The sequence below is a fragment of the Pleurodeles waltl genome, chromosome 11 (assembly GCF_031143425.1).
Source record: "Pleurodeles waltl isolate 20211129_DDA chromosome 11, aPleWal1.hap1.20221129, whole genome shotgun sequence".
Classification (NCBI taxonomy): Eukaryota; Metazoa; Chordata; class Amphibia; order Caudata; family Salamandridae; genus Pleurodeles; species Pleurodeles waltl.
In genome coordinates this window covers 802,358,693-802,372,665 of record NC_090450.1, presented here as the reverse complement: position 1 = coordinate 802,372,665, position 13,973 = coordinate 802,358,693, and the positions used below count along the sequence as shown (strand labels likewise).

General features: G+C 43.3%; 1 protein-coding gene across 1 annotated transcript in view; it reads right to left on the bottom strand.

Moving 5' to 3' along the window:
- Positions 1–13,973, bottom strand: part of SLC8B1 (solute carrier family 8 member B1) — a 138,756-nt gene that overhangs the window by 78,060 nt on the left and 46,723 nt on the right. Inside the window, exon 3 of the mRNA XM_069214537.1 lies at positions 8,390–8,542. Coding sequence (XP_069070638.1) covers positions 8,390–8,542 — 153 coding nt within the window. The remainder of the gene's footprint in view (positions 1–8,389; positions 8,543–13,973) is intronic.

Genomic DNA, 13,973 nt, shown 5'->3' with positions numbered 1-13,973 from the left:
GGCACAAGATTGGGTGATTATATAGGGTTTGCCACAGGGGCTGCCCGCAGGCCAGGAACTGCGGCCAACGTCTGCCGCGCATGGCCTTCGGCCAGGCACTGTGGTGGTTGGATTAACCTATAGTAATAAGAATTACTTTACGTTAAAAGAACCATAGAAGTTGACAGGGAAAAAAAAAAAAAAAGGTTACAGGAACGTTATAGTTAGGCTCACATTTTAAACATACAAAACCATAGAAATTCACCTGTTTAGAGTTCTCTCCAGTAACTATTACTCGTGCCCCTGTCATATCAATCACAAATTTACTGTTACATGATATTTTCTTATTGATAACTCTTGTTTCCATATTTCTCATTTCAAATTACTTGCCATTGACAGCAATCTGACAGTTCTTACAGCGTTTACATTTGAATAAACCCGTTTGTGAATTCCACCATTTTATTTTACTTTCATTCTCCTAAAATGGCTATGCACTAAAGAAGCCTTAATGCTGTTCGATTTTCTATACATTTTTGTTGATATGCCTCCGAAGATTTTGTTCAATATGGGGTCACTCTTAAATATTCTTCAACCCTATCTCAAAATTTGTTTGGTTAGAGTTGTCTTTTTCTGTTAATGTCAAAATCATCCTGATTTCACTTGTTGATGCCTCATTTGCTCTGCCTTTTCCCCTCTTGGCAACCAATTATTTTTGTATATTCCATGCTGCTGCTCTTTCTACACATTAAAAGTATCTGCTTGCAGCTTCAGTGTTCCATCTCTGCATCAATGCTGTTATAGAACATGGCATGAGTGATGGAATATGTGAGGCAATTAGCACAATGCATGGCGAGGGTGCTAGTTGCACACACATACTTTAGGGCAAGAGTTATAGTTATTGAGATAACTATAAGTAGTGAAATTCCGTGGCCAGGTTAGCCACTATGTAGTTATAGTTACGATTTCTTAGAGATAGAAATTTCACTGATTAGGGTCGAGCCTGAGCTAGCATGCGCTTGCGAGACGCTGTAGTAGTTAAAAAAGAGCTCGGAGCCCCGATCATGTCATGTCAATGTCTTTCATTGGTTTGTGGGCTTGCCGTTTAAAATCTGCTTACTTTCATTAGTGGAAGGCATGCATACATCATGCCTTTTCCGGTTGTTAGTCCTCCTCGAGCGCAGCGACCAAGTACTGAAAACATTCGAGGCTCGCTGTATTCCGTCCGGTTTGTGGACTTCTTTTTTTGCAGCACGATCTTGCTTGGAAGAAGTCGAGCGCTTTGCATGACATTGACCCTGTTACATAGTGAATTGCACTCTTGCCGGTTACGTATATAATTGCACTTTTGCTGATAGGTTTCACTATGAGTGAACTGTAGCAGCGCGATCGCGCTCTTTTTTCCATTTAATGAGGCAAGAAAAGTCCAGTTGGGAGTTTACAACTGCTAATAGCTCTATATCGGAGAAACGCGAGACCCGCTGCATTGCAAATGCTTGTTTTTTATTGGTAATACCATTGCCATCACTTGACAAATCCCCACATAACTTTGCAGACCTATTCCTTTTTCTACATTGGCTGATAATGCATAGTTTTTTGGTGATTGAGTAAGTGAGTGTAAAAGAAAAAGAGGGGATACAAAGCAAGTTTTTCCACCCATGCATTTTCCGTAGACTTTTTAAACAGACCTAGTGGGAAAGTGGCTGAACCGGTTTTCATGAAAGCGATTAGGGACAAAAACGTACTGATGTATTGGGCCATGGTACACTACAGTCCTTTTGCAGTATATCGCGGTACCTGGCAATGTCGAAATACAATGATTGGTTAATGAAAGATCTTGCAAACCACACTCTGACTTTGTTGTGTGTTTTGTTGTGTAATTTAGGTTACTTTAATGTTGATGAAAAGATGAGGCAGTTTAGCAAATTCTGTAGAGGTAGGGAAAAGTAGGTTTATTGCTTTATATATATAAATATTTATGTACACACACACATCGATGTATGTGTTACACATTTACTGAAAAACAACAAAGGTTACAAGGGCATTATAGTAAGGTTCAGATTTTACACACACAAAACCATAGAAACTAAATATATATATATATATATATATATATATATATATATATATATATATATATATATACACACACATATATATCTCCATATCCATCCTCAGATTTGGCCTTCATTCCAGCCACTTTGTATTAGCGGTGAGTCACAGGCAGGGTGGTGAGCCCTCTCATATCCTCAAAAGCGTTGTCAGAAAAACCCACGAGGCATTCACCTCGGAGTATAAAAAGCCACATACCGTGACTCTAGTGCAGATCTGTGTTTATTGAAAATTCAACAGAGAAATCCTGACGCATTTCGGAGCCTCCGCTTGCTCACAGGTTTGTCTATTGAGTAATAATGAGGTAGTTTATGGTAATTTGGGACGATCTTCAGATTTTTTAGACCACTCCAATATGGCTGACATTTTTGTGTTGACCTTTCAGGGTCAGTAGAAGTCTGTTGTTTATGTTTAACTTAGAAACGAGTAGATATTTAAATATTCACAAAACATGATGTATGTTTGACCTTTGAGCAAGGAGCGGAGTCTCCGAAACGCGTCAGGATTTCTCTGTTGAATTTTCAATAAACACCGATCTGCACCAGAGCCAAGGTACGTTGTTTTTTATACTCAGAGGTGAATGCCTCGTGGGTTGTTCTGACAACGCTTTTGAAGATATATATATATATATATATATACATGCATACACACACACACACACACACTCTCAGAAAGTCTTCAAAGAAGATGAACACGCGCTCTCAAAGTAAATTCAGGATCTTTATTAGAAAAGCATCTAGCCCCTAGGACACTAAGCCTTGTTTACACATATATATATATATATATATATATATATATATATATATATATACACACACACACACACACACACACATCATGTTTATCTACCTCTTTGTCTACCACTGCAAAGCAGTATGTCATATGACACATGAGCTTATATCTATTAAAAGAAACAAAAACAAAAAAAACAATTGCATGCCTTAATAACTACTCAATCAGACCAGCCACGCTGTAAAAGAAACTCAGGAAGGCAAGAATGCTTTCACAACCTATACACTTTTCAACTCATTATTCAGGGCCGTAGCTACCATTGGCGCAGCAGGTGCAGTGGCTCCGGGACCCAGAACCCTGAGGTGGCCATTGAGCAATGATAAATGCTGTGCTACCCCAACAGCATGAAAGGGTCCGTTTTACTTGCATGACCAGGGCACATGCACATGGGATTCAAGATACACTACTGTTAATATTAGCAATGTTGTAGCATTCAAAAGCCTTTATGTGCAGCGCATTGAATAAAGTTAGACGTGCAGGGCAAGTGCAGATCATGCTAGGTTTTAATCAGTGCTTTAAGTGACCTCCTGACCGTGGCAATGCTACAGAACAATAAACTAGATGGGATCACACTTAGAAATGTGGAAATATGATTAAATGTAACCCTGCTGATAGGAAATTACATATACCTTTACTGCAAATAATGTGCAATTGAGCTTAAAATTATACAAAAAAGATATATATATATATTATATGTAAAGCAACACTTCTGAGTTTCTAAATTTGTAATCATACATGTACATATGATACTTTATATAATACAACTTTATATGTCTTTATTAAATTCCACATACACCTTTATAAATAGTCAAGTATCTATATATTTATTATTTTACTCCCACTGTAGGAAAAAAACCTTCAACTCTCTCCAATTCGCTACTCTATGTCTCATTCTGTACCTCTCTTAGTATATCCTGTACCTCCACTAGGACTCATCCCAAACCTCATTGTACTACTATGATCTCCTAAATAACACTTTCTAGACTCTTCCTTTCTCTAACCCTCTTTTATCATAATCAGTCTTACTAACATACTCAGGTGTCCACCACTTCAATTAATAAGTTATTTTTCCCTTTACTAATCCACCACTAATCCACTTTGTGTGGTGGGTTACTTGCTGTAAAGTGCTTTAATGCCTCCCCAGGGGTAGTAGGCACTATATAAATACAATTACAATTAAAAATGACTCCTGTGATTATTTTAAAACAAATTAGATGCTTAAAGAACAGTTTTTCATTGAGCAAACCAAATGTTCTGCTAATACTTTTAAAAAGGTAATATTTCTAATGCATCCAAATGGTTGATGACACACACCAGAGGCAATAGCAACCCGTCCACCCATTTTCTTCTACACTTATCTGAAGCCTCCGAGATGATCATCACGTAAATTCCCCATGCTTGAGCTTTGATGGTACTCACAACCAGAGTCAAGCCCCCCTCAGGTGACCTGCGCTGTCTGCAAGTCTCCATCATCTCTACTACGGTTTTCTCAAGGAACGTCTGGAAGGTTACTAAGGGCATCAAGATCCACCAATAGGCAGACAGCACACAGTCAACCTAAAGGTCACATCGAAAACAGGTGGAACACGACTGAATGACTGTCTCAAGACTATCCAAACCTGGATGACAAAGAAGTATCAAAATCCCAAGCCCTTGAAAACAGTTTGTGCTCTTAGCCAGCAACAGCTTTCACCTCACATCTGGTGAAACGGGTTGCATCCCTAGGATACTACACTTTATCCATCCACATTCTGAAAAACACTCCAACACATCACTGTCTACAATGTGAAGGACTTTATGCCGACAAACGTTTTTACAACAGATAATTACGCTCCAGTCCTGTCACACATCGACAGAAACACCACCAAACTTGCGGGCACCCTAGATTCCCTTCTGACACCTCTGAAAAGTATCCTGCATGCCATTGCCAGACTGATCAATGAACTGAGGAAGTCTGACAGAATCATGAGACTCAGAGGGCCCCCCTGGTTACCCTTTATAATGTGAGAACCTATTTTCAGGCCACAGAGCAGACGTAGGCTACTGGCCATAACCATGGTGATTTGGGTTGTTTGCTAATGGGTCTGAGGGTCCAGCCTACTATGGCTCTGCAAACTGATCATAGCATAACCCTTTCTGCACTTGCCTCTCAGGGTAGGGAAGGCGAGCAGCCACATGCTTCTCAAGGAGAGATAATGGGGGCTACAGCTCAGAAATTCAATCACCCAGCAACAGACAATAATTGGGTGGTCCAGCCCAGTATGTAAAAAGAAAGTATATTACTTCAGCAAAGCATAATACAACAATACAATGGGACTTCGATACAAGATAGTATATGCAACTACAATGCCTAGTAAAACAACCCACCCGCAATGGTGCACTCAAACCCTCTCAAGAATCAGTATGATGGTTATAGCACGTCACGTCTCGTCATGGCACAGATCAGATGCAGGTGCACTTTGCTAGGTCTCCACTCATTCTCAGACACTCTTAGTTCAGTTCAAGAGTTTGTTCCCAAATTACAAGGATTGCTAGGCAATAGTTGCAGCTCCCACTGCAGAAGTCAGTCTTCATGTATCTGCTTGAGTCTCTCTTGGAGGCCTTTACATGCTCATGCTGTTGTGGTCAGCTGCCTTTGGTGAGTGATCCTCATTGTGGCTTGCTTAGCGGCATCTCAGCTGATATGGAACCATAGCTGGTTATTCGTAAGACTGAAGCTGCAGCGAGGGAGAAACATGGAAGTCTAAGTTGGCAGATGCAGCCTCCAGTCCGAAATCTGGAAAGTGTTCATGGTGTTGTTGGGACTCCCATGCCAACTCCACATGAAGGTGGTGCGTGTCTGAGCAGCTGCGGCCTCCAGGCAGGGTCTGCTGTTGTTCAGTGGGGACGTCAGTTCTTCCTCAGGATCTCTGGGGGATTGGCGAGAGCAGCATGAAAGCTTCGGGTGTAACACAACACTGCATGATGTGTTGAAATACACGTTCCACTACAAGGGCTGAGATGGGAGTCCCCTCTAAAATTGGGACAGCTTCAGCTTCTTTTCCGAAGGCAGTCAGCAACATCTGGATGAGCCTCGTGCCAAGAAATACAGCTGGCTATTCCTGGACAGTCTGTCCTCCTGCAGGACGAGGCATTCTCCTTCCCTCTCTGAGCAGATAGGCAGTCTTTTAGCTTCTCCAATAGGGTGTACTATCTTCAGGTGATGTCCCCTCACCTCTGGGTACGCGGCTGTTATGCAGGCATTGGCCTGGTCACACAGCAGTCCCTGAAGTACTCTGCATAGCACTCCCTTCCTTGGATATGAAAGACTCAAAACTGGAAAAAGGTGGAGTGGTTTGGATTCCACTTTTATGCACATCTTCTAGACAGGGCATGTGGATTCACTGAATGATGTTTTTAAACAGGTTTCTATCCATTTCCTTTCAAATTTATTTTTCTGACTGCTCTCTAGACATAGCCTTTGTCCAAAGTGATGGTAAGTAAGGTAGTAATGGTGCTGGCTCATAGCAGATGCACTCATAACAGGAGTACAATGAAGTGTGAGATATCACACCCAAGTGTTTTTAGCCTTCCTGGAGCATCACTCAAGGATAAATAAAAGGGCAAGTCTTGCCTAGTATCTTTCTCATGTTGAGCAACAAACTACAGCCTTACCCCTCACACCTACAGTCTACCAAATGGCAACTTCGAGCTAATCAGCAGATCTTTGCTAACAAGGCCTTCATAGAACTTCTAAGGGTAGCCCTGCCTCTGTCCTCTGTCCTCCTCACTTCAGACAATACACTTCTACTGTCTGGGGAAGCTGTTCTCACCCACAATCCTGTGCCATGCTAAACTGAGAGCAGCTAAAAAGGTTCCCACTGGCTTCAGTGCCAGGAGCACACAATACACAGAGACCCACTACCATGCATGTGCTACACGTGTACTGAACACACATATATTTCACACACACACACACACACAGTGTCAACACAAGCTTCTGGGTTTCACACAACAGTGGAACCACAGAGCGGTCAGTAGTCCTTGTTCGCACTGGCTAAGAAAAAGTATATGGTCACACTATGTATTCACAAAACACGATGGTGTTTTGTAAGGGTGAGGATGGTAGTCCATTGCCTAACATGAGTGCTCCTCCAGGTCACAGGGTCGGTCCATAACATTGAAAGGCCAAAGACAGGCCTTGGCCTCCAAACACATGATACAGTACCATGATGTCAGGACCGAATTATAAGTCAGGACACCAGATTCAATTGAAGTTGGGCGATCAAGACAGGGCTACATTTCTGTTTACAGTGCAGGTGACATTCCTGTCTAATAGATACATGCCACCCTTACCAGCCCTACCCTCACTACAATCTCCCTTTGTGGTCCCTTATTTGTGTACCCACATTTGTAGAATGCTCTGTTGCCACGTTTGTGCTCGATTAATATACAGAGATATGCATATGCAATAATTTGGTGCTAATGCTCATTTAAGAGAGAGAGGTTATCATTAAGTGATATGGACGCCTTTCCTGTAGAGTATACATTTTCTAATTACCCCATTTAACACCTTAACCTATCTTTTACAAGCTAGCACCTAACAGCAGCTCATCCAGCTGTAAAACGCTTCAACATGTCTTCCTCCAATCATTCCGCTATACAGTGTCCTTCTCTCTCAGCCTTTTGCAGGTCAAGGCAAGGGTTAACAATTCCAGAGTAGCATTTTGTAAGACAAAATATTAAAACTTTTCTTAGAAGTGTAGGAAGTAACCACAATGCATACATTATCGGAAGTAAATGTTTCTTCTCCAACAGAAGTGATGGCATCTGCCATGTCTAGTCAGAGCCTCCACTTTCTAACTTTCACTAGGCACAACAACAGATCATGCAAACAAATAAGGGGAAAGGGGACAGGGACTGTAAAACACACTGTGCACAGTTTCCAAGGCACAAATTGCCTGTGTGATCTGTGTACACCTGTACTGTTGCCCTATAATTAATGCAAAACTAAGTGCAAGCCCATTGCCAAGGATCCCCGTATAAATAATAAGCCAATGTTAAAAGATGTGAACACGTAATTACTAGGTGAGGCCGCACTCTTGCATCAATGTGCACGAGTCCGGTATACATCGTTGTGAAATCCTTGATGTGTAAATCATTTTGATGTTGGTCTTTCACAAATTCGATTTTTGATTCATATAAAATCTCCACATAACATGACATAGCATTAAACCACAAATATGAATGCAAGAATTCTTAATTTTAGACCAATGTAGCCTTGCATGATATACTTGCATTTGTACTGTGCAATTGATTAGATAGAAGAGCAATTTCACTACTAAACATTTTGGACGGTTCCTGCCATTATATCCACGTTTTGCAACCATGTCAGGTTATATGGAGATTTCATATACTTACCTGTAGTGGTTTTATGTTCTGTTACATCCTGTGCAGAAGCAAGCATCAGGAAGCTCACAAAGAAATAGCCATCTTAAGTCAGAGGAACGTAAAATGATGTGAGACTTACGTAAAGTGTGATGGCCATTGGCAAGAGCGTAGGAGTGAAATCACAGAAAGCAGCGTCCAGGTAGCCGATGAAGCCATCATCATCCTGGCAGTCTGGGGTGTTCCTGATGAAAGAGCACCATTCAGAGGCATTGTGTTCCCTGACCGTCCGACACTAGGAAGACATGGGAAACAAAGTCACTGCTCACAGTCTGCGGCATGGTGGGCAGCCAAGTCAACGTATACCCCTTGGTGCTGCTTACCTATATTTTATTGCTTATGTAGTGTGTGTAGGCAAGTCAATAGGCAACCTGATCTTCCCCTACCACATGACCTTTACAAAGGTGCTGACCGAACAGGATGCCCATAATATCCCAATATGTCACTCTGCTTCTACAGATAAAACATTGCACTACAGCATTTCTCCTATCTTCTGGCAGAACATTTGATTGTAAAACGCAGTCACACAGATGGATATACTAACATGGGGGAATACCCAGTGGCTTAAAATTCATAGCTGTTATTATTCTTAGTTGTTCCCTTTTGAGTCAGCGCCTTAAGACCCTGAGACCCTACCGGGTAAGTAGCGCCCTTAACAAGTGATTGATTGATTGTTTGATTGAGTCTACCCAAGTGGAGTGGGCAATTCCTTGGCCTGCTGTGCCTACATACTCTAATACCTTCCAGATGACTGCATCCAATGAGGTCACAAACCGAATGGGGTTGTTATTGTCTCAGGCAGAGTCCTAGAGCCAAAAGGTTCTTACCTAATGGCTTCTTTTGGAATAGGGTGCAGTGGCGTCTGGTAATCTTTAAAAGTGGTGGGGTGTAATACTCTCCAGAAGGTCACCCCATTTTTTAAAATACTTTGCACTGAGTGTTCCCCATATGTTAAGAATTACCTTCATTGTGCCAATGCTCGTATTTTGTTATGGGCACACCCTTACTTCAAAATTACATACAATAGTTCAGCACCAGAATTTTGCGTTGATATGCCACATATACCATGGGTTGGCTTATGTTAAAAATGTCTTCCAGTATTTCAGAGCCAGCATTTTATCATGGTTTGCTTTCCCCAACCTGCCCCCTCAGCCCTAATATATAATGGCTGCCCTCCCTGACGCCAAGAATTACCTCTAGTAGCCAGCACCAACATTTTGCTATAGGTGTCCTCCCGTGTCTATCTTTACTTCCAGAATTCCAGGTCTCCTTTTTACCCAGGATGTCCTCTCTTCTGCCAAGAACTATCTCTAATATGCCAGAGGCAGCATGCTGCCGTTGTTGCCATCTTAAGTCCAAAATTATTTGGAGTATGCCATCACTAGCAGCAATCTCACAATCATAAAACACGCACACAAACACATTCTTACTCACTCACACTCATTTTCACTCCTATTCACTCTTTTCTTGTCACTCATTAACTCAATCTCATTTATACTCACTCCATCTCAAATACAAACATACTCATGCTGACTGGTTCTCACTCTCACAAACACACTTGCACACACTCACCTTTTCACACTCACTCTGGGTCCTAGTGCAATTGCACCCTTTGCACCATTGACAGCTACTCACCCTGACTCACTTTCACATTCTCCCATAGTCTCCAATCACTCAATCCTAACTCACTCACACGCCTTCACTCCCTTGCACACACTTACTCTTATTCACACACTCTCAAATTTAGATTTACACTCAATTTCACTCTCATTGACACTCTCAAACACACTCTCATGCACATTGTCACTCAATCACTCACAAACCAACTCACAAACACACAACTGCACAGAGAAACAGCTTTTTTGTACTTACCTTGCTTCCTTAGTTGACAACTCGGAGGCGCTATGGCCACAGTAGAGTAGGAATCTAGCTCTGGAGATCAGAACCAGCAAGCCAGGATTCCTAAATAGGAGCCAGACAGCAGCAAGGCCAGGTCTGAAAATGAGGAGACCCGCCTCAATCCTTCTCCCTGCTTCTCGATAGGACAGCCCCTCAAGAACCTGGAACAGTGCTGGGGATCCTGCCCCTGCAGCACTGTGTGGCTTCTCGTTGGTCTCAGGGATGTACTGAAGTGAACCCTGATGCATGCACTCTATACTAAATGAAATGGACCGGGACTATGTGAAAGGACCGTAGCTGAGTTACGCCTCTCATATGCGCAATCCAGACATCCAACTATAGAGCACTGTGCTTTTAAACAATGTTCTCTATCTTGCTTCAGCCCCCACCTCAGCGCCCAACCTCCTCTTGTCATCAAAACCTTGTAGATGAGGCAGAGAGGAATGATTTGCACACTGGCAGTGGTCTTGAACTGTTGTGTTTTCATGAACACTGCTCAGTTAAATAATTAGCAGCAGAGACAAGAAGCAGTAAAGGGTGATCCAGATGGGGAAGGCTATGCACTGAAGGCCCTAATAAGGAGTTACCACTGGTAGGGTGAGGCTGTTTTACAAAAGGTTATTCCAGGGGCGGCTCCTTCGCTATGGCGAAAGAGCGTCGCCCCCCTGGCTGAGCTAGCAGCAGAAAATTTTAAAATAGTTCACTATCGCTTTCTTTTTCTGCTGCTGGATCAGCCAGCAGGGCAGGGAGGACTAGGGCTGGGCCACTGGAGATGGGTCGGGGTGAGGAAGAATGGAGTGCACCTAAGTGCACATGTGTGTTTGGCCAGCCAAACACACATGCACACTTAGGTGTCTCCAGCCCGGCTGTATTTACCAGCCAGGCTGGAGAAACTGCACAGACCCCAGGGTTGTGTCTGAGTGGCAGTCCGAGCCGCTCAGATCAATCCTGGTGCTGCTTACATGTTAGGTTTAGCATGAAAGCCGCGCCACGATTGCTGGGGAACCTGTGCTGGTGTCCCAGTGAATGCTGGGACACCACATTGAGGAAACGGGAGCGAGGCAGCAGGAGACGGCAGTCCGAGGTAATTTTATTTTTTAATATATATATTTTTTTATTTTACCCCTCTGTCCTCCTCTTCCCCCCTTTGAGATTTGCGGCAGCTGTCGCTGGGCTGTTCCCCTTCAGCCCTGACAAACAGGACCTAAAATGTATGGGGATGCTGCCCGAGGTATTCCCAATGGTTTCTAGGTGCCAGATCATTTACTATTTTTTCTTTTGTTTTTCTCAGTAAGATGTGCTAACTGCAACGGGTATGCAATATTGTCCTGCTGTGGCACAGGACTTAAGCTGCACGTGACTGACGAGAGATAACAAGGCTGAAACACATCTAGGAGACATTATAGAAAGGACATGATCTGGCAGGTTGTGCTAAACAGTCTCTGAAGTATGGAACAAGAATGATTCACATATAGTTAGTCAGCCCCTGGCTGGAGTGAAAAAAAAATATATATATATATATATATTATATCAACCAGGAGTAATTACAGCAAATCCAAATCATGCCTTTGGTTGCTTATGTTCCAATTGAGAAAGGATCTGGATTGACCCGATGTGCATACTGTAGATCCTATATTCAGTGATCCAGTGAGGCACTGGAATGCCCCTGGAGTACGTGGCAGAGATTAATTCAAGCATTCACTCTATCATGTTTTTGTTTTTCCCAGCTTATGTGCTCCCAGAACATTTTTGTTTTCTACCAGAGCGCTCAGGAAGGATATGATTGTGTCGCTTTCAGATAAGATTACCCAATTATAAATTGTTCTGCAAGACATCACTTCCAATACAGAATGTAAGGCTGATGTGTTGTTTTGTAGATATAGGGAGCGGTAGGCTCTTGCCCGGTGAGTGCGCAAAGGAGATGCAGCAACACCCCTTGAAACAAGAGGCAGAAAGTGATCGAAGGAGGCGCAAGGCCAGACTCATACATGCACGTACAGGGAAAGGTGACAGAGAAGCAATCCAAGAGACCCAACAGTACTTCAGGACACAGTGAGCAAGGCATGGGTGTGCGAAAAGGTACTAGTGCTTACAGGGCCATCGCCTTGAGAGACAGCGAAGGGGTGTAAAGGTGTGGGAGAAGGTAATTATCTCAGACAGTTTTGCAGAATAACCAATAAACTGGACAAGAACAGCAAACAGGGCGAGGTGGACTTGCAGTGAGATTAAGCCTTTCAGATCAAACATGCCTATGTTTGATTTCAGCAGTGCTTAATTTGGTGCTATATTTGCAAATGAGGCCCACTGGCACCCGTTTCTGGGGACCAGCGCATATTGTTCCTAATCATACTCTGACCAGAAGAAAAGACAGAAAATAAAGACACAAGGGGAAACACGGAAGAAGAAAAGATGGGAAAATAACAAAGGGAAAAGGGAGAGAACAGGGATGGAAGAGAACTTGCAACAGTAATATAAAGACGCAGGGAGTTTTTTGAGATGGATGAAAGAGGCATAAGGTGGAATCTGGACTAATTTGTGGTGGGGCCTCGATAGAGGTCTTCCTGTCTGGTGCGAGCTGTGCGGGGTTGAGCGAATGCCAATTACATAAGACACATCCATTGATCCTGGTATAGCGTAAAGACCACATACGGCCTATGACCCTTTTATTTATAGCCTCTGGCCATGCCTGGCCAGAGGATGAGTGTGATGCATATCTGAATATCCGGGTCAATAGTGCACCGGCAACAGTCCGGGTGGCTCATTACATCCTTCCCCAACGTGGTACAAAGTCTTATGTTCGGGCCCCACACACAGTCCTTCAGCCATTGACTTAGCGGGGGGATTTGGCCTCAGGTTATATCAGGGATGATGTGAGCGATCAATTCCTTGTTCACCACTTTCCTCACTGTGACAGTCTTGTCTTTTTAGCTCTCTCTCTAGGTCCTGTCTTGCGGTGTTATTCCCAGGAGGTGGGCTACAACTCCAGTCGTTCACAAAAGAGCAGTCTACCATTGCATCCTGTTCTAGCTCTTCTTGCTCTTGGGAGTTTGACATCATCACTTTGCAAATCTAGGAGATATTCCTTGTGACAGTCTTGTAGCCCTTGCAAACAGTTATCTTCATTCCACCAAGCTTGACTACCTTCCAGACTCTGGGTTCAAATGGTGTCCGGAATTTGCACCCAGGCCTCCGGTCTTTAAGTATCACATTGTCACCACGTGCAATGTGCTGCGTGACCGCTTGTCTTCTTGTGCTTCCAAGTGTGTTGACCTATGGGTCATAGTTCGGTGGGGCCCATTCGGTATGGAATGGGATAACATATTTCCAGTTTCCCTTCAGCATCATGGTCCACAGAGCATGTTGTGTGGTTCAGTGGGGAGTCCCTATGTATTCCCTCAGGAACTGGTGGAGGATGAGTTTGGGGTTACTTTTATCCAAGACCTCAATACTTAGGGCCTTATTAAGAATATGCATGAAGCGTTCTGCGTCTGTTTGTCTACGGCCATTGCGGAGGGACGGGGTTAATGCAGCAATGTTGGATTCCAAGGTGTGCCAGGAGCTCTCTAAACTCTGTTTCGTGGGACGGGGGCCCATTGTCTGTTCATCGGAGAACCTCCCGAAATCAATGCTCACCTTAGACCACTGGACGGTACAGAGTTCCTCTCTGATAATGGGTGTGGAGCCTCCTGCGTGCTGGTGAGTTGACAGGCTGGACACCTACGCACTAGATCATCAGCGATCGCCTCAATGTTCGGGAACCATACTTT